General features: G+C 31.4%; 1 protein-coding gene across 2 annotated transcripts; it reads right to left on the bottom strand.

Moving 5' to 3' along the window:
• Positions 1-1170: 1170 nt before the first annotated feature.
• LOC125066541 (glutamyl aminopeptidase) lies at positions 1171-19322 on the bottom strand. 2 transcript variants are annotated; one of them, XM_047674652.1, is made up of 18 exons: positions 19125-19322; positions 14122-14325; positions 13213-13568; positions 11376-11511; positions 10305-10581; positions 9536-9706; positions 9254-9351; positions 8908-9042; positions 7759-7925; positions 7138-7281; positions 6297-6382; positions 5457-5587; positions 4607-4807; positions 4138-4214; positions 3062-3210; positions 2200-2329; positions 1818-2040; positions 1171-1388 (listed from the first exon to the last, which is right to left on the bottom strand). In XM_047674652.1, exons 2-18 carry the CDS (start codon positions 14323-14325, stop codon positions 1236-1238), a joined length of 2838 nt encoding a protein of 945 aa, XP_047530608.1. In that variant the 5' UTR covers positions 19125-19322; the 3' UTR covers positions 1171-1235. The 2 variants fall into 2 exon arrangements, with proteins under 2 accessions (XP_047530608.1, XP_047530609.1); XM_047674653.1 differs by lacking the exons at positions 13213-13568; positions 14122-14325; positions 19125-19322 and adding an exon at positions 11603-12193.
• Positions 19323-22604: the final 3282 nt, after the last annotated feature.

The raw sequence follows: 22604 nt of genomic DNA, 5'->3' as shown, positions 1-22604 counted from the left end.
TTAATTCTTCATTAATTTAAAGTTTACGAGTAGTGGTAGCAATAGTAATATCCTTAGATTGATTCAGTATAGTTTGTCATAACTACTATAATGTCAAAGATATTTATTACTTTAACCTCGCCTAACGGCTAGACGCATTAACTTTTTTGAAGATGCAAAAAAAAGACATATATATATATTGTTAGTTTCATTAACACCTAATATTTTTTGTCAGCACGATAACCATGATTCTTCTTTACTAAGCGTAATAATTTCGAGGTTTGGAGACCTAAAACACCCCTTGCCTACGACTATGTATGTATTTGATAGTACATACACCAAATTGTCCCGGGAGACGAAAAGAAACTTTTTTTTGCTTAAACAAGTCTTTATTACAAAAAGTTATGTTATGAAATAATTCAATTAAAATTATTTTATATTACACAAAAATCAGGAGTGGGGGTGGTTTGCCGACGTTGATGGTATCTGGTCATGAATAATCAGAAGATTATTACTACAGTAGGACTATGTAGTAAAAAATAATAATCAGACAAGACAAGACTAAGAACTCAATAGTGAAAAAATTATACATAGGTATGTGAAAGTTGGTAACACGCACAAAGGTTGGTAATTTATCAGACTGAGCGTTTGGTTGCCGAGCGTCACAGCTCCAGCTTAGACTGACAGCAGCAACAAGGGCTGAGGACTTGGACGTTCCCGCAACGACTGTTGTTTACAGTGAGGTTCGCGTATCACAGGAGATACCAATGGGATGATATGATATTTTTCAAGCAAATTGAGCGAATGATATCACTCTATTAATTCGACGTCTTATATGGAAAGGATATTATATGAAATAGAAATGAAATAGCATATTTATACTCGTTATAATTTAGCGCAAACAACTACTGCTTTTAAAGGATGTCTGTCTGATGCCTTCAGTGGCGGACGCGGGGAAGTCCGTCACAGTACAGACGTAGACAGAGTCATGCACACTCTAACATCTTGGCGCGCATAAGCGAGTGTTTCCGTAACCCTGGCGTCCTTCCGTAACCGTGCGGTGAGGCGGAATTCCGGGGAGGTTTTAGGCCTATTACACCGGCAGCCATAAGGCATACCCGTCCCGGTCCCCCCCGACCGGGCGGGATGTGTCAATGCATTTCTTTCCAGAAAGCAAAAAAACAATGGGTTATTAAGTATTTATTTATCATCGTTAAGTCTTACAATATTTATGAACACATTATTTAAGGCTTTTATTATAATTCATTGACTTTTTCTTCCAACCACGCTGAGACAGCGCTCTGGTGTGTGTTTGTCCACTTTATGTTGTTTCGTACATTTTCAAGTGCGCGAATACGGGATGACTCACCGGCCCCAGCATCAGGGTACTGCGCGAAAAATGCCTCCATCTGAAAATTATTTATTGATTTAATCATTTTTAGATATAACGAACATTTTCAAACATATTCCGCCAGTTTACACAAAAGTAAACGTGACGCCTATTAATTCTAACGATATGCATTGCTTATGTATAGAATATAATGACAATAATTATTCTGCATGATAGTTACTTGGTGGTAGGACTTTTTGCCCGTCTGAGAAGGTCCCACTCATCAAATATTCTTGCAGCAATATCGTTATGTTCCGGTTTAAACAAGGGACATACCATCATGGTTCCCAAGGTTGGTGGTGTATTGGCGGATACGATGGTTAATATTTCTTACCACATCAATATGTATGAGCGGTGGTGACCACTTACCAGAATAGCCCCCTGTAAATCTACCTTCACAGATGAAAAACGAAACTGTTTCACTTAATTTTAAATTAAACATAGTTACCTCTTGAAGCCTGAGCTCCGAGTTGAAGGTGTCCGTGATGCCCGGTATGAGGCTACCCAGATATCTGCTGTTGAGCGTGAACCGCTCCACCAGCCGCGGCCAGCTCGCCCGCACGTGCTGCCACACGAGCGCCGAGCCGGACGGGTTCGAGCTGATCGCGTTTAACACGCTCAGGTAGTCTTGGCTTCTTATATATTTTTCATCCCATGCCAATGTAAGGTATCTAAAATTTTAAAATGGATTAGTATTTAAGATTATATTTTGAATATTTGCTTCGATCATAAATTTCCTTCATTTACTAACTGTAACTATAATATATAATAATCATAACAATAGATTTACGTTTGTAAAGTTAGGACAAAAAAAAATAATAATATTATACCTTTTCAATATATTTATGTCTCGAGGAGCAGATAAGGCGTTCCGCAGTTTCGCCTGCTCTTGCACGTCTTCTTCATTCAAATAAATTTCCCATAACTTGTCCCATTCCTTTTGCGACGCCGCTTTCATTCCTATTCAAGGTCAAAACATATTAAATATAAAAAACTAACAAATTCTGGTCATATTATACTAATTATTATCATTATGATTTAGACAGCTAGTTTAGTAGCTCAATCATTTAGTTGATATTGAATTGGATCAATGAGTAGTTACTATACAATTGGGAATTGAAGCTAAAATAAAGTTCTTTCAATATCATTATTTATTTTTATTACTAATAAGGTTAGGTTAGAGTAACCAGAGTTTTATATCATCTTGATTAACATCATCCTCATATCAAAGGAAAGTTATGACACCGGGACTAACTTCTGTTATAAGCACTTATAGATTTAAGTAGGAAAATATATATATCTATATATATATAGATAGCCTTGATATCATTTGTTATTGATCATTTTAAATAAAGTATTTCGATCAGTAATATTGTCAAAAAGAGTTGAATACAATTAAATACAAATTGTAATTATGTGGTGGCTTTTGCTTTTTCAAGTCTTTACAACTTTTTTTAGAGTGCTTTCGTTTTGTTACATTTCCGCACATAAAGATGATGATATGAAATTGGCGTGTAAATGATGGCGAAGTTTTATCGGAATTTTTGAAGTAAATTAGAGTGGATATATATATATTTATGTATATATTAATTAAGAATTGTCTGTAGAGCATAATATATCAGAGCTGGAAGCAAATCGCATGGTATATGTTTTTCTTTTCGGTTGGGATAGGGTATATTATCTCATATTCACCAAAATAATAGACGAAATCTCTCAGGTCCGGCTCGATTGTTGTCTCGTTCGGTGCATTTAGCCACGTTAGGAATATATTCCTAACCTTGTCTTCGGCATCAGACATTTGATAAGTCGTGGATAGTGATAAAATTCGCGTTCTTAATAAGCTACGGAAAAAAAAAAATTAAGAAAAAATAAATAAGTTTCATTGTAAAATCGACAAGCCCTTATTTAATTACAAATATAAACATTTTTGCAATCTTCAACTATTTTTTAGAATTTAAATGAAGGAATTTAGCTATTTTTATACAAGTGATATGTCGTTTACAAGGATGGACGACATGGGAGGCTCAGTTTTGAACACGTGTTTTCACATTACAAGAGAGCCCGTATGCCACTTAGCTGTCTAAGCAAATATTTAGTACCTTTGCTACTATTATACAATCAAAAGGTACATTCAATCATTAAATTTACATATAACGGACGTAAATGAGGACCCTTGCTATTCAGATTCGCTCATTGTGATGACACATCGTAGCAAACTCAATTAATATTGTAACTCTCTTAAAATCGTTTATTCCCTTTTTACATATATTTTTTAATAATTCTTTTATTTTTCTACTGACGTCCGTCAACCTATGAACGATAATCAACAACCAAATCCAGTCGCCGCCGCTTCATCTATCTCACTCCACCATAGGTACTAAAGTCGATTGTATAACTATTTTAAGAGTAAAAAAAAATAATGTCGAAGTCAAAGTCGACGTTGTCGCCTAGTATAGAGTTACAACAAAGTGGATGCATATTATAAAAAATCTCTATGAAATAGCATCCACTTTCATGGTGATAACCAATCATTATAACAACAGTGTCGAAGTCTACTCATCTCGAACATAATGTATACAAATATACTTTTTTATTTATAACATAACCGATATAGATCTGTTTATACACCCCCCCCCCCCATAATTTAGCGTGGAGGGACCGTACCGTCTTGAGTGAATACATATATACAAATGATAGGTCATATAAATATGTTTGACACAGTCTCGTTACTTGCGCTAATTTAAATAATAACAAACTCTAAATTTTACCTTTCGATAACGCCTAGCTTCGTTTTCTCCCAAGTTTGCATCAAGTATAAGGGCTTTACTAAATGTTGTACATATTTCTGAAACAAGTAATATATTTATATATAACTTTTTATTGTTGAGCTTAGGCAAACTCGCAAGTGTGCTATCCGATGGTTAGTGATCCCCACCTTTATATTGCCAAGGCGTTATCAACCTCGGGAACTAAGAAGTCATATCCCTCGTGCCTCTAGTTAAACTGGTTCACACCCTTCAAACCGGAACAAACAATGCTAAATATTGCTTTTTGGCGATATACATGAGTGGTATCTACAAGTCACGAAGCCCTACCACCAAATGATCTATGTAATCAAATGTACTTATATGGCAAAGTTTCAAAGTAGCCTTTACGTAAATTTGAACATTCAAATATGTAATTATAAAATATAATCATAATCATAGAATTAATATATAATCGTAGAATTGAACATACCTGTAGATTATCATGAGCAGTTGTATTCAAAAGTTTTTCGGAAAGTATAGCGAAGATTGAGGTAGCGGTTTCCCATGGTACAAAATCTTTTTCAACTATTAGGTAGGTGGATAGATTCAGAGCCGTTTGATACGGTATCACTTGAGCTTCTGCTAGAGCGAAAACGTCATCAAGGAGGTGTGATCGATCTGAGATTGTAAACTGAAAACGAAAAATAGTATGAAGCAATAGGTGGTATTACTGCAATTATACCCAACAAACTTATCATCAATTACTTCCTATAAACATTTAGGGGTGTTATAGTATGCATACACGATAGTAATTAATGTTTAATTATCAAGCTAAATAATTATTAAATGATGTAATAAATGTTCCATTTTAACAAAAGTCATTCAACGAGATATGCTGATGTTGTTTGATTGATTTACGAATTTGTCGATCTGCTCTTTAATGTACGGATATTTCATGAAACATACGATAAGTAGACATTGTGGCGCTGTGGCTTCTAAGAAGTACATTGCCAATGAGCCTAACTACTAGCTACTAACCTTGAGAACTGAGATGTTCCTTGTGCCTGTAGTTACACCAGCCCACTCCTTCATACCGAAACACAACAATACAAAGTATTGCGTTGTCGTGGTAGAATGTATGAGGAGTGGAATACCCAATGGCGAATCTTTATCGTACATCGGTAACCGATTATGAGTTACGAGTTAAAGTCGTCCCTATACATCACATACATACTTCGAAACTTACGAAACATTTTTAATAGGGACGCTTTTGTAATATGCCTCGTAGAAAATTATATCATCCGTAAGGAAACGAATCGTTTCTTTAATATAATACATACCTGTTCGGTTTTATTCTTAAGTTGTTCTGTTAAACCTCGCCACATATCATCCGGGTAATTTACTCTGTAATATCCGACTTGATTGTTATTTATCTTCAACCAATCTTCTCCCTCTTCCAAAGTCAGCGTAACTGGTAATGAACAAATCATACAATATTTAAAACCACTACCCCAAGTGTAACAGATCAATTGTAGATCAGTGGATAGTATTTGAGGGCTTCGTATTACTTCTTAACTTTTTAAGAATATGTGGCATATTGGTAACAGTCACAGGCAAATTTGAACAGCATTAGACAGCAGACAATGTCTTTATTTTAACGGTTTAATTAGAACCGTTCGCTGTTATCTTACAATGTGAACCATCTAAAGGATGTGAAAAGACAGAGCCACAAGCGACAAGAACGCAGATAATATCATATAGCAAACCTACAAGAATTTTGACAAAGTATATGGAAAATAACAGATCTCGAGCGAAGGAACTTTAGCAACGATTTTAGAAAAAATAATTGTTTATCAATTGTTCAGCTCTGGGATAGCCAAAAGGGAAAAAATAGCACGTTATGAAAGCTGTTTGTGTGTATATATGTTTAACTGCAGGAATTATTTCGTATGATTGATGTTTTAAAATGTTATCTCTCTTTCTACTTATATTATATTTGTTATACCCCCACCACTCTCCACTTCTCCCACTTCCCATCCTTGAATGGAAAATGTAAAAAAAATCTTCATATGCTGAAAGACTGCTTTTAAAGAAATATTACATCACATTTTGACCGCAATTGATGGATTTAGTTGGGGACAAATCAAAAGGCATTAATAAGTTATGTCATCGGTACTCACCACTGTCAACATTATCCGGGAACCACAGTATGTTTTCTTTCGGACCTTGTTTAGTGGCATATGTGACCGGAACAAACCAACGATATCTAAAATGATAGCGATTATTTTATTATTAGTATTATATTATTAGTGTTATACTTTTTTAAAAATTGTTAATTTAAATACATAAGAAACTTTGAAGAAAATATATCAATAAGTAAGTGTAATGCTTCTATGTTGAATAAAGGAATTTGAGTTTGAGTTGAGTTTTGAGTTTTTTATATATATAAAGTTTAACCTCCTCAATAAACAAAACAATAATAATAAACTGTTTTGTATTTGCTTCATTACAAAGTAAAGTTTAGACATTATTAATTAGATTAATTATAAATTATAGATATAAATATTCATATTATAGTCTATGGGTGAAGGCAGTGAATAGCCACTTCCGATCAAAGAGTCAATAAGCTACTGTAATAAATTAGCCACAGAAATAAATTATAAAAATATTATTGTTACACTCTTGAAATTTTGTCTGACAGTATTTTGTGTCCAATTGGATTTTCTTCATAATATATATAATATAATATTTAATCAACAAATAAAACGCTCATTTAATAATAAATTTTATTTAATAATAAATGAGCGTTTTATTTGTTGATTAACTGAAAATATTACTCAATAAATACACATAAAAATTATCTGTGATGATACGACGAGGTTTGGAGAAGGTTTTAGTGTATAATATTAATTATACAAGTAGCTGCGCTTCACAGTTTCACTTGCTTTCAATTTAGACGATAGACGTGACAAGCATGATTTTTATATTCTTTTAATATATAAATGCAATATAGTGCCTTACTTATAGCTCGAATCTTGTTTGACAACAGCCTCTGGGTCAATGAGGAATCGCTTTTGTGTGATGACGTAAGTATTAGTTTCGTCACCCGGTGTTACAGTTAGCAGCGGGTAACCCATTTGCCTCGTCCACGTGTCCATTATATACCTAAAATATTACAACACTGATAATATAAATTGATTATTTTTTATTTAAATTATGCATGAATTATTGTTAATTTATTTCAATGTGTATGTAAGTTTTTGTATTATATATTTTTTACTGGAACGCAAAATTAATAAGGGTACTCAGAATGGTAATAGTTTCCACGCAATCTTTGGCCAAGAGACTGGTTATAAAATACTGAGTGAAGCATAATCATTAATAAATATCTAAATAAATGTTTAAATAACCATACATTTATAAAAATATCAAACGCACAATACATATCGCTGCTACTAAGTAGGTAAGTTATCTTTGTTAATTTTTTTCGCATTGACGGGAAATTTTCTTAACTGAAAGGGATTAGGTGTAGGGTATATGGTAATATAGTTTTAGAAAAAAAATGGTAGATCCTGATATTAGCACAATCGATAAAAAAATATGGTAACATTTTAATACTTTCTGAAAGAAGGCAATACTTACATTAGATTTAAACCAGGATTGTTATTATTAAAATACGGTTCTAGGGATGTAAGTAGATCCTTCGTAATGGTGTTGCCAAACTCATATTTCTTTAAATAGTCTGACACTCCCTTTCGGAAATTTTCTTCTCCAATAAATCCTTCTAACATCCTTAAAATAGACGCACCCTGGAAAAGGGCTATTTAGTCAATGAAATTTTACACACCTTACTTACTATAAAATAAAGTAATAAGCTAAAAGTGTCCCACTGTTGGGATAAGACTGTCACTATTTCTGCGATTTGGAGCTAACACACTGTTCCGTGTGAAGCATTTAACAGAATTACATCCACATCATGCTTTCCTTACGATCAATACATATTAAGCACATGAAAATTTCGAAGCCCTTAGTTACTATGCAATCTTTGGTTCGTGTATTGTAACCTCTGTGTCATCTCTCATCGTGCACTGTAATATCTTACGTATACATATTACATTATATTAGCAGTCTATAAATTTCCCACTGCTGGGCTTAGGCCTCCTCTCCCTTTAAGGAGAAGGTTTGGAGCATATTCCACCACGCTGCTTCAAAGCGGGTTGGTGGAATACACATGTGGCAGAATTTCGTTGAAATTAGACACATGCAGGTTTCCTCACGATGTTTAACTTCACCGCCGAGCACGAGATTACACATAAACACAAAATGCGCACATGAAATTTCAGTGGTGCCTGCCTGAGTTTGAACTCGAAATCATCGGTTAAGATGCACGAGTTCTAACCACTGGGCCATCTCGGCTCTCTATGTACATATGACTAGTCTTTAAAATCGGCGTCATTATTGCTGTGGTAGAAAATCAGTTTGAAAGTATTATTGTTATTATTTAATAACGTCGCGGCGGGAAAGGGCAAAACGGCAACTACAAAGGAGATTCTGGACAAAAAACTTAATGAGACGATATATAATCGAGGCCACATACCGTCAACTAATTAAATAATTGGCCTAGGAAACTAGAATCCTACTAAGATTAATAACACAAGGAAGACACAACAAGAAAAAAGAATTATAATCCTAAAATTTTGATTGTGATACTTCCAGGAGATAAAAACATGCGCAATATGGTACTTTAGAATGTAAGTAAGATTATCGAACAAGCATAGTATATTTTCTTACCTTGTTATAAGATATGGAATCAAATATGGAAGTAATTTCATCTGGAGTCTCAACAGTTTGAACAATAGGATGACTTGAAAGTTTGGCGTCGATCACTAGCACTGAGTGTAATGTCCTGGTTAGAAATTGGTCCAACTGAAATATTAAAATATTTCATTAAAATATTATTGATTAAAAATTTACAGCCTTATGTATAAACATTGCTTAGCAAGTTATTAGTTAAAAACACTTTTTCTTCTATCATTGATTTGACATTGGAAATAAAAAGATGTGGCATTGTTTAACTAACCATCCTTTAAGAACATTTATAATTAAAGCCTTAATTTATTAAGTAATTATTATATACCATTGTCCATGAAGGTTCTATAGCATTTAAAGATTTCACTTGCATATATGATGCAAAACCTTCATTCAACCAGACTTCATCCCACCATTTCATAGTAACTAAAACAAAAAATAAAACAAAAGAAAATAAAGATTATATATAATATAGCTTTTCACTAGCTTGTGCCTGCAGCAATATATCAGGTAGCCTATATTTTAAGTGAAAGTTGGAATTGAGATGATTTATCCTAAGTTATCTCTATTCCAAATTGGACTTTTCCACTTGTCCTCTACTAAATCTTACCTAAATTTCCAAACCACATGTGAGCTAGTTCATGAGCAACAGTGTTAGCAACACCGATTTTGTTTCTAGATGATGCAGTCGCCTCATCAATCAAAAATGAGGTTTCTCTGTATGTGATCAAGCCCCAGTGTTCGGTGGCACCTGACACATAATCAGGAATAGCAATCATATCTGTAATGAAAAATTTTTATATTGTTTAATTAATTCTATCATGAAAAGGCATCTTGAAAATGTTGTATAGTCCATCATCGGCCAAATATGTATCTACTCATGTAAAGAAAGTTATCAATAAGCAAGTGTAAACACTTCTATATTGAATAAAGATTTTTGACTTTGACTTTAATTTAATAGTTCCAGGTTTTTGCCATAGATTCTTCGGATCAACATTCTGAATGAATGGTATTTACATTCTATTTAATCCTATAATATGACAATTCAAAAATGCTTTATTAGGTAACTTAAATTAAGATTTTCTTTTGTGTAAGGCATAGTCATTGAAAGTAGTAAAATTGTCTGTGGAAAATTCTCACTGTCTTTGATTAGATTATTTGTATCTATTATACATATTTGATAGTATGTCAGAATGACATGAATGACTAGGATTTTATGTTATAGTTATTAATACATATATTAACAACACTAATACCTCAATAGTGATAAATAAATAAAATTTTATTGACTTTAATAATTATATTCCTATTTATGAAATAAAATTTAAATTTGGAATTGTGGTATCATTATTAAAATAAGCATAGAGTTTTATACTTACCCAATTTAGGAAGTGGAAAAGGTACCTCATAGTATTTGATATAAAACTCGGTTACTCTCTTTCCAATATCTTGGGCAAAATCAATCTTGTGAGTTTGATCCTTTTGTGCAAATGATCTCAATTTAAAATTATTTCCAATACCATTAGCAATGATTTCAGCTTCTTTGTGATCAAAGTTACAAATGACAAAGCAGGCTAGATACGTTGACATTGGAACGCTGGTCGCAAAAGTGACTAACTCAGTGTTAGTAGAAGAATCTGTCTCTTTAGATATTTCCTATAAACAAACATATAGTTTAATATTTTTACATATATTCATTTATATATAAGAGATATGTTAACATACTTGATATGTCAAGTTATCTGTAGTCTTGATAGTGATTGACATATTTTGTTTTTGTGCTGATAATATTGAAACAATGTCAGTCAAATTACTGTTATGCTATTTATTTGTAAATTCGTGATTTTATATTTTTCTGTGTATCTTAAAAACAAGGAAATTGTATATATTCTCAAGAATTTTATAAACTAAAATAAATGTTATTTTAGACTGCACTGAATATTAAGAACTATAAAAATATATAAATTAAAGAATTTGCATGTTATTTCATGTTGAAATAATGAGCTTCTTTTGTGAATTTAAGTGGATGATTTATCTATTATCATATCTATGACAGACATATAGATAGACAAGAGTGACATAAAAGATGTTACCTTTTTTTAAATCAGAATACTGTTTTTTCAAATGTAATAACTGTTAATCTACAGTGTGTAGTCAATTATTATCTATGGCTTCTGTGTATGTTTTAACAATTACATAAAAATATTTTATTTTTCCTATATTATACTTCAATAAACTACCTTTTCTTTATATTTTACAAGTTCAGTTAATCTTCTTTTGAATTAATTTATCATGACTGGAATTCATCTTAGAAACTCAGATATGCTTCACAAGCTTTTGTTAAATATATATGCAATGAATAAAAAGAAATGTAAAAATAATTAATATTAGATACAAGAGTGTATTTCGTTTATTTTATTACTAGAATTACCTGTAGAAATTTATCTTACATTCATATTAGAAAGTGCCATATAGTCCACAGGTTTCACCAATGTAATATCATATGTGGCTTTGAATTCTGGCTCATCAAAGCAAGGGTATGCTTGGCGAGCATAAGTCGGTTGGAATTTACTTGCTACCATAGTGCTGAAATACAAATTCATTAATTATAACATGTGACATATTATCATATGTTTCATTACATATCATATCACAAAGTACAGATTATACTTTTTACCTTTTATCTTTTAGGCGGGATAAATAAAATCCGACTATATTGCGAGTTAAGTTACCATTAAATTGAATATTTAAATTATATTTTCCCGGATCGAGATTTTTATCAAATTGAATTAACAATTGTTCCAGAGATTTAACTTCTAAATATTTTGCAACAGAAATTTCTGTTATATCTTTATAAACCTTCACATCACTGATGTCTAAAAATTTTGTATGCAGGGATAAAAAGTTCCTTTCGTGTTCTAGATTTACATCTATTTTGACATTCCCTTGAAAAATACCAGTTTTCAAATCTGGCTTTAGAAGTAGTTGATAATGTAAAGGGCGAACAGACGACGACAGTCTCTCAGAGAGTTTTATTTTATAAGAATTTTCCATTGCATCGAAACAATTTACAGATTTCAACCGGCAAAATTGTTTAGTCACTCTAAACCTCAAAATATATCTAACACTTATGAGACTATATGCAAGTTTTGTAGTCATCTATTTGAAAAAAGGATGATTTATTTTTTTACTATCCTACTATAAACTATCAAATAACACAATGGTTAAAAAAAAATACAAATAAGGATTGCGGGCAATTTCTAATTTATTTAGTACACTTATGTCAAATTGATTAATTTACTGACACTGACAGTTGAGCCTATGAATGTTGCCAACGGGCAAGTATAAGTATTCTCTTAATCCCTAAATAAAAATAAAGATTAAATAGAGATCCAATGGTACCATTTTCATAACAGATCTGAGTTTTGCATGTTTTATTATTATTAAAAACAAAAGTAAAGTTTTACGTTATGTATTTTATTACTATGACCATTGTCAAAAAGGGAATAACTGTTCAGACCGTTGGATACTGAACAGGATATAATAATCACACCAAACATAACTATTATTATATTATGTGCTATTAATCTGTCTATTTTATTACCTCCTTATGGTACATAATAGGTATCTAACGTTAAGTAAATTGTCTATAAAGGGATCTAGGTTAGATATTGTGAACAAGCTACCTCGTCAACATTGATTGGGCTGGCAAAGACCTAAGTTTAATTTAGGTATTCTTTTTTTTATTGGATTAAAAAAAATTGTACTTAATAATTAAACTCGAAAAATTAAACAACAACTTAATGAAATTAGGTTGTTCGGTGGAAATAAATCCTTTAATCGGCGTATCAAAAATTTTCTTTTCAATAATAGCCTAGGCACATGTTAGATTTTGGGGATGACTGAAACGATAAAAATATTATGCCTAATCAATGGTTTTTTCTCTTTCCTAAATTTACTTTTATTCATTCATTATTCATTCATGTATAATTTTACCGCCAAGCAGGAATTCTTAGTAGGTATGTCTATGTTTCAATTGATAGGAGAGTGAGTTAGTTTAATTATGGCACACGGTTTTAGATTTAATTAAACTTCATACCATTCCAATCCTATTAGACAGGCAATTGTCATTTTTTTATTTACTGGATTTGAAACCCATAAATATCTTAATTTCGATCCATTATCATTCTATATAGGTTTTATACAGTTGTCCGAGAAAATGATGGATCATTTACTTTGTAATATTTCTTTTAATAGTTGAAATTCCATATAATATTGGGTACTTACTCTCCATTTTTCATTGTACTTTCATAAAATCCTACGATTCCTTTGTCTAATCTTCCAGAAAACATAATGTCAAGCTTATAATTCGCATTAGGTTTTATTTCACTTTGCAAATTCACCTGAAGAACTTCTGCAGTATTTAATATATTAGTAGACGTAACTAATATAGTTTCGTTGTAGAAGTTTTTCAATTTAACTTCAAGTACGTTTAAATCCTTAGCGTGCAAATATATTAAATCCGTAGATTTTAAAACATTAAGCGAGATTGTAACATTGCCTTCAAAAGTTTTATTTTTAATATCAGGCCATAGTTTTAAAATATAATTGGTAGGTATTACATATTTTGAAAGTCTGGTACTCTGAAAAAAAAAAATAATTGTACACTAGGTACATTTTTAAAGGCCTAAAATTTAAGTAGTTATGTAGCCTGGCAGCAAGAGTATTTCGGAACATATTATTAGAATCAAATACTACAGCCTATCAAAGGTGCTTGTTTAAATGAAAATGCAACTTTTTACGTTTTTTCTATTTATTATACTATTTTTGAAAATGCTATAAAGTTGCTTCTTTTCTAAGTACAAAGTTATGGGTAGGTAAGAAATTTAGGACAATGATGTCGCATCGAATTAAAACTTATGGTTATTAGGGTTACAATAATTTGGTCGAAGAGCGGGCTTGGAGCTATATTCCACCAGGAAATTAATAATAAGCACAAAGTAAGCATATGAAAATAGAGATCTGCTTGCCCGAGTTTAAGCCACCGATGTTCGGTTAAGATTTAGTATAGTATCTTATCTATAAGTATCTTTTCATGTGTTACCTCTGTGCTATCTCGGTGATATGTACATATCTCCATACTTAAACTAATTTAATTTTGAAATGATCAAAACGTTTTAATGATCTTGTACTAACCTCTGGCATACTCGTATTTATTCGTTCAAGTATTTTTCTATTCGTTTTTTGACCGATGACCTGACTGTTGAGTCGTATTGATCTTTTAAGGTTTCTATTTTGTATTGACAAAACTAAAGTAGAAATTAATAGGCAAAATGCTACCGTCGCTAACAATATAAGAAGTTTGTTATTGAACACCCACTTGTAGATTCGAGGGCCCATCTGAAAATAATATAACAACATCAATTAATTAGTAATTAATTTACCCTGAAATATGTGTACATTTTATACCGTGTATATTATTATCACAATTAACAAATAGTCTATATTATTTAAATATATTAATCGCATTAAAACTGTTGACAGACGTTATCAGACATCTAATATGTATGTACTTAAACTTTCTTCGAAACGCGTTGATACGACTGGTAAAGGTTTTATGTATTGGTTTGGCATTTTTTAGTATTTTATACTATCAATATTATCAACTTAAATATTGATTGATAATTTTGATAGGAAGTGCTCTTCCAAGCATACGCATCCTGTGTGGGGCTAGGTATTCATTTCTATAATGAAACCCTGCGGGATATTTTGAATTAATTTATCATCTAATTGTGTATTGTGAATTTGGTAAATAGAACTACAGCAACGCATTACATTATGTCGCATCAAACCCTTTCTGGTCGTTTTGGATTTGCTGTTCCATCGGATTATAAGACTGCATGAATAAAGTCTACCTGTGTTTGTTTCTCTTAAGATTAGCTATCCTGACCAAAATCGGTGAGGACGGCGATACGAGAGCCAAAAATGCAGTTTCATGACGCAATTGCGAGATCGTCGTACACCATAAACTATATTATTTTTTCTAGAGATAACAATAAAACAGGCTCTAAATTACATGTTTAGTGGACCAACTTAAATTAAATCTACCATCATACATATATGGCATATATAACCTCCAACTTGTATAAGATTACATTAAGTTTATGATATCGTTATTTTGTTAGCTAAATTGTCAACTTTAAATGTGTTGTGATACGTGTTATGGCTCATTGGGGTTACCAAACCAGATGTGGATTAATACAAATTATAAGATTCGGTTTGATTAGAACCTAAAACCTTCAGTTCTGATAAACCTGTTCCAACTAGCTATCGAGGCGATGTCATGAGACTTATAAGGCTAATTATTATTTATTATATTATGTAAAATACCTCTTTTTTACGGATTACGACTACTTACTTTCGTATTTATTTTATTAGCTTTTTGTCTATGTATCTTTCTGTTGTTTAGTAATTTAGAATGTTATTTTAACTTTGTCCATGTTTTTTTTTTTTAATTTAGTCGACTATTTTATTATTTTTGCTACATTTTTTTAAATTAAATTATCATATTAATCATAGGTTAAGTTATCATTATGTTCAACTGTATGTGGAATTGCATTTATAGACCATTTTATACATATTTTCTTGTAGTAATGCTACTTTTGAAAATAAATTAACCATAAACAAATAAAAAGTACAATTCTGTTTTCTTTTTACGAAAACCACGCTGAGGCGACACTCTACATGTCCTTGTAATTAACACGAAATGAATTGAAACACAAATGAGTCATCAAACGTAGCATGCATTATTTTTTTTATGGCATTGGTTGGCGGACGAGCATATGGGCCATCTGATGGTAAGTGGTCACCACCGCCCACAGACAAAGGCGCTGTAAAAAATATTAAACATTCCTTACATCACCTATGCGCCACGATAAGATATACATACATAAGATGTTATGTCCCTTGTGTCTGTGATTACACTGGCTCACTCACCCTTCTAGCCGGAACACAACAATACACAGTACTGTTATTTGGCGGTAGAATATCTGATGAGTGGGTGGTACCTACCCAGACGGGCTTGCACAAAGTCCTACCACCAAGTACCATGACTTGCATCTGTATTTTCAGTTAAGAGCGTAAATAGCTTAGCGGTTTTAAAACGGTTTTCTTTTAATGTTTTCGGTAAAATATTCTGAATATTTTATCAAAAAATTTTAAAAATACTAAATGAGACTATGATCTCTTGTCAAAAGTTTAAAGAAACTGTAAATTAATAAATTTGTAAAAAAGAATTATAAAAAAGTTATTACTTAATAAATGCCTTGAACCCATCTGTAATTTCTTTCGTAGAAGATTTAACTCACGTTTGGTTCGAGTGTGTTTCTGTTAACTGGATAAAATTCTTATCTTGATTTATTATGATGACGTATTATACTTAGATATGTTTTAGTCACTATCGATTCAATGTCGATATCTAATTGAAAATCGATCTTAGGAGATTAGAGTTAAGTTAGAGTTAAGTAAAGTTAAGGATATTACCATTTAAGTGATTATAATCTATTTAAACAAATAATCGATAGTAAATTATACACCAGTGCCTCCATAGGCACGTTAGTGAACACATAATCAGATAACCAATTAATTTTCCGGAATAAAGTAAAATATTAGCCTGTAAATAATCTTTTCTATAATAATTCTAATAATAATAATTCTTCACTTTGTTTCACTTCAGTTCCAGTGTGAGTTGATAGCGTATGCCTACAATAAAATACCTATTAGTATTACTTAAATATTAATTTTACATAAAAAAATATTTCGGCAAAATAAACACGACTTGGTTATATGCGTCAGACCATAGCGGCTCGTGTTAACGTGATACAGACAATAAATTACGAATTTTAACATGATAAAAAAATAATCTGTTTTTATGACTCAAAATCAGAATATTTAATTATATTTCTACATATATTAATTTTTATCAATATTCATACTTTATTTTTATATCATATTTATTTTTCACTAACGAAAGTAGCCTATTGAAGCCTCACGACCTTCAATTCAGATTCATGATTTTTACCCACCGGGTAATTTTAACGCTGTCATAATACTTATCGCGGATGTCGAATAATATCTCAATACGATAATGTTACTTTGGTTACCGATTAAGAATATTTTATGACATGCAGGCATGTCAATAAGAAAATATTGCGCATGCGCTGACATACGTTATTTCCTAACGTAGCTGCATGAAAGTATAAAAATGGTTTAATCTATTTTTGTAGTACTACAGCGGCCTTTAACGGGAAATTTACTTATTCTTCTGAACAACCCAATTAAAAACGCATATTTTATATTAAATTTAAGTACACGGTGTAGTTATTGATTTAAATACAGTCTGCATACTGACAACTAAATTAATTAAGTAAAGAATATTTTAGAAGTATTTTTTAAGTGAAGACTAATGTGAAATCATAATATGTACTTACACTTAATACTTAATAAATAATTATTAGTTAGTGGTAGGGCTTAGTGCTAGTCCGTCTGGGAAGGTACCACCCACTCATCAGATATTCTACCGCCAAACAGCAGTACCCAGTGTTTTTGTGTTCCGGTTAGAAGCGTGAATGTGCGTGTACTACAGGCACAAGGGACATAACATCTTAGTTCCCAAGGTTGGTGGCACATTGGTGATGTAAGGAATGATTAATATTTCTCACAGCGCCGTTGTCTATGGGCTGTGGTGACCATTTACCATCAGGTGGCCCATTTGCTCGTCCACATACCTATATCATAATAAAAGCAATGATGATCTTATCATTTTATAAGATATTCTTTTTTGTTTATATATTTATATTATGCATAAAAGAATTACTCGTACAAGAGTGATACAAGCGTAACTTTACTTTAGAAACTGCCTACCCATGATCTTAGTTTAGTTGCGTAACCTGTATGCAAAGTATAAAAACGATTTAAAGGAAAATAAGGTAATTATTACTGTTAACGTACTGTGACCTGAACTGTACCTACTATAATAGTTTTTTTTTAGTAAAATTATTCAGTTTTTATTAGATATTTAGACAATTCTCGTGTAACTTTTTTCAGTCATGAAACAAAAATAAAAGAAGAAAAAAATAGGTGATCGAGATAGTCTCAGTTTGACTAACAGGAATTTAGCCTTAGAATTAAATTTGCCTTATCAGTCAGCTACACAGTTGCATAAATCAGTGTTTTGATATTTTATACTTTGTCCCAAACTTGTGCGATATTTCAGGTCTAAGGCATCGAAAAGTTTTTTTTTTACAAATATATAATACTCAAAATTATATTATTATAAAGAACAGTCATTTGTAGAGCTTGATGCTCTACAAATGACTGTTTGGGTCTAATGCTCTCTTAATTAGGCACAAATTCGTTTTCGGTAATCACTTAAACGAAAAACTATTCAACAATAGATGTAAATGTATTAGTTCCCTAAGAGTTTTACTATATTATACCATAAGGTAATCTTGGCCTGTAGAAGATTACGTCAAGTTTATGAAGTTAAAATATTACCTTGTTTTTTATGTTTAATGCTAAATCAATGTAAATATTACTAAGCGAGTAAATTCATTTTAAACATAATTAAAATGGCCCAGTTAGGCGATTCTGTAACCCGTATTTTCGATTGCACAAATAGAGTTTTTAATTAAAAAAAGTTTTTGGTATTCAGCTACTCGAATCAAATCTACGCTAAAGTAATACGAATTAATTTACAATGAGAACTGTTTGGTTTGACATTTATTAGCATTCCATTTCGAAACTAAAAAATGAAACTAATTTCGACTTAATACGGCAAATAAAGAGTTGATAAAATTCTAGTGAAAACTGAAAATAAATGTGATCTATTCAAAACGTGTCTGTTAAAACTACTAAGTACTATCACTCGTAAGATAGTTTCACAAGAGAGTCACAAATATGTGTGTAGCGATGTAAATAATAATTTTGATCTTCTTAAACAACATTTTTATCAAAAATTTGATTACAAAAAATATTTATTGTCATAAGAGTACAAAAGTTCTTCTTAATTGTGCATAAAAGCTAAGAAATCTTTTTTAATTTTTTAGATACCTTTTGTTTATATACTTATATATATATAAGTTATCATGTAACCATTCAAACAGAACTATGTTATCCTTATAATTATTTAGCGTACGAACCTTAGTGAGATCACTTTTAAAAAATCAATTTTGTATTTAACACGTACACTTTATTCCACTCTGTAACGTTTTTAGCTGCACTGAATGTCATTAGGGCCGTGATAAAGATATAATGTAAAAGAAACTGACTACTATGCGCAATAGTTAAGTTACGAAATAATCTTTTCACTCGCGAACTCGACAGTTGATTGTGCGATGGCAGTGAACAGACTGGTGGTAGGCGTCCTACGTTTATTACAAACGTAAATATACTTACGTTTTAGTTATCAATATCACTTCAATGGCTGTTAACATTGAAATATAAAGATATCGCTAGAGTCACTTGAGAAGACTCTTAAAACTGACGAGTTCAGATACCTGACCTTTTTTCTTTAGTTGATAAGAGAACTCAGATAACATTTGGTTTATAATGGGCGTTGAAATCTGAGCGATATATTTTCATAAATAAATAATTAAATCTTTGTTGTTTTTTATATAATTATTGTTGTTTTGACGGCATCATTATAAACGTCCTTTATTGTGTTTTCTTAAAGTAAGATATAAGAAAGTTGCATTACATAAGCTTAAAAAGATTTGAAAGCAAAATTTCTTATTTATCATTATGTAACTATCTCTGGAGCAACTAGTACCTTCGTACTTGTACTGTACTTGTACATTGTTATTTTATTGGATTAACTGTTCTCGGATGTAATATTTATACCATAGGAGCTAACAGACGCCAAAAGTATAACGAATAGTAAGTAGTTGGTAAATATGTAACAGCAGCGTTGGACTCGAATGAGCACGTAACATCGAATTATATTCGAAATATTGTTATTTAATTCTGCGAAAGAACCGTCTTTTACTTGCTTCATTCTTTATGCTACACTCCACGTATTAGTAACGGTGCAATAACATATTACGAATAAATATATATTCTGTCAAAATCTTTATTCGTTCAAACGACGCCAAAGTTGAGTAGGGTCTATGTGAGGAAATTCTATTATAACAATAAGTGTATTGTAAATAAAAAGTTAGGCAAGACTTATATATTTAATAGTGATAATAGTACATATATACACATGTGTATATTATTTATTAAGTATATTAAAATTTGTAGGCAGAAGTGAAACATTAACAATCAGTCAAACTCTAATTGACCGAACAATAAGTCAGAGTTCACAGCCACTAAGCAATCATAAAACATACAATTTTATCTTCGTATAATTATGATTGTATTTATTGTTTGTCTATTTATATTCTTTTTCTATTTTATTTTTATTCCGTATAAGGTTTCACGTTGTGTGAGTCACGTTGTGTGAGTTTGACCTCTGAACTCTCGTTAACTTGGAATGCATAAGTGCCACAAAGTTATTTTGAAAATGCGAGTTTCTTTTTATATGTCTTTTTTAGATTATTTGAATTACATTGCTTATTGTGAAGAACGCCTATGAAAGTTAATTTAAACTGACCAATGAGCTTGCTTTTGTATATTCTCATTAATCCATCTATTTCCTATTTTGCTTATCAATCATATGACTTTATAGCCTTAAGATATACAGTTATGAGCGACACGCTTGTGTGAAGATCATGAATGCAGCATGTTTTAATTAATACAAAAAAAAAAGTTCATGAGCTACATATACAGACAGAGAAGCAGTGTTTTATTCAAAAATGTGATATTGGTATGGATACACGAATATCAACAAACGTAGGATACTGTGAATAACGAGGAAATTTATTGTTACTATTAATTAGTACTCATTCAATTATTGGAATATAGCGACACGGGTAAATAAATAGAGTCAAATGCATTCGTCCTCTTCATCAAATCGAATCAATCGGTTTTGCATTGAAAAGCATGTTAAGCCGTAGTTTCGGAACTATTCTCTTGGTTGTAAGGTTTTGTACAAGCCCGACAATGTAAGAAACACCTCACGTATAGCCAAAAGTCAGAGTTCCAAGTATAGCCAAAAAGCAATACTTATTTTCGTTTTCCAGATTAAAGGGTAAGTGAGGCAGTGTCTGGTACAAGTAACAGATTAATTGCGTATTTCTTGATTATTAAAAATAAAACCTTGTAAGCTAATTAATTAATTAAGAAAATATTAGTACGCGCAAATGAATTCGCTCATTTTATTAAATTCTTTATCGAAGTTTATTTTATAACCGCATTGTAATTTTATACAATTCGCATCTTTGTCTATTTTTCTTCTAAATTTAAGTAAATAATTAATCTTATCTTGGAAGGATAGTAATGTTTGCTCACCTTTAATATTTAAAATAAAACGACGTTATTTAGTATATGACGTTGTGAAAAATGCAATTCATGAAATATTGCCTTCGTATATTGTTTCTTTAGTAAATAAACAAATTGAATTCAAAATGTCGAACATATGTTTACATAAACTAAAAAAGGTCATCTTTTATTCAAAAATATAATTTCGCTGAAAACAGACATTCGTTAAAGGACTGTATTTAATGTGTAATTATGTATATGTATATCCCATCAAAAACATAAATGTAAAAATGAGAGCCAAGTCCAATATATATACCTTGGTTGTTGACTTCAACGACAAAAGAAGTGAGATGTAAATGGGTGCCAAGTACAATGGTCCTTCCTGAAATTTATTTATAACTACATAAAATATCATTTCTTCTTATAACTTAGGATAACATATTGTAGCCTAAGGTCTATCTTGGCTAGTTCTTATATGTTCATAAACACAAATTGTAGTTTGTGTTTATAATAACAAATTATAATTCAGAACATCTAAGAAGAATGGAGGACAGCTTAGTATTGCTTAGTTAGTATTAACGTACATTAAGAGCTGCGATGGTCCAGTCACTAGAAAACATGAATCTTAACCAGATATTGGGAGTTCATATCCAGACAAATACAGTATCCATTGAATTTTTGCGTGCTTAATTTGTGTTTATATTTCATTTGTGACAGGCTTAGAACTTGCGAAGGCTATATATTAATTCCTATATGAGAACTATCCAAGTTCCTGTTCCTAATAGACCCAATAAAATGAAAAATTATAATAAAATGATAAAATTTTTCCAGTTTCAGATTTTTTCCTTTGGATTGGCCTAATTATCTAGCTGCATGCCAAATTTTAACTTTCTAGGTCACCTGGAAGTAGGTTATAGTTTTGATCTATAGGTCAGTCAGTGATAAAAATGACAATTTTTAGACGTTAATATCTAAATAACCGTTTGAGATGCGCTTATGAAATTTGAAACACATATGTATATCGCAAGTCTCAATATATGAGCCAATTTTGACACGTTTATGTCAAAAAGTTTTTGAGTTATGAGGAGGTCAAAAGTGGCTCCAAATGGTTTGTGTAATATTACACACGGTGCTGCTCGCCAGTTCTGTTACTTGTACTTGGCTGACACGCTACCGCGTGTCTAGATAACGAATATAGGCATTCGACACATACTGAGCGTCTTTATATAAAGCTTGTATATGTCTACTTTAACGTACTAAAA

The sequence above is a fragment of the Vanessa atalanta genome, chromosome 9 (assembly GCF_905147765.1).
Source record: "Vanessa atalanta chromosome 9, ilVanAtal1.2, whole genome shotgun sequence".
NCBI lineage: Eukaryota > Metazoa > Arthropoda > Insecta > Lepidoptera > Nymphalidae > Vanessa > Vanessa atalanta.
This window is presented reverse-complemented; position numbering and strand designations above follow the sequence as displayed.

Coding starts and splice junctions, on each gene's coding strand:
- LOC125066541 (XM_047674652.1), bottom strand. CDS start 14,325: ATGGGCCCTCGAATCTACAAGTGGGTGTTCAATAACAAACTTCTTATA. Junction 13,569..14,121: donor TAAATACGAGTATGCCAGAG/GTTAGTACAAGA, acceptor TTTTTTTTTCAG/AGTACCAGACTTTCAAAATA. Junction 6,383..7,137: donor AAACAAGATTCGAGCTATAA/GTAAGGCACTAT, acceptor CTATCATTTTAG/ATATCGTTGGTTTGTTCCGG.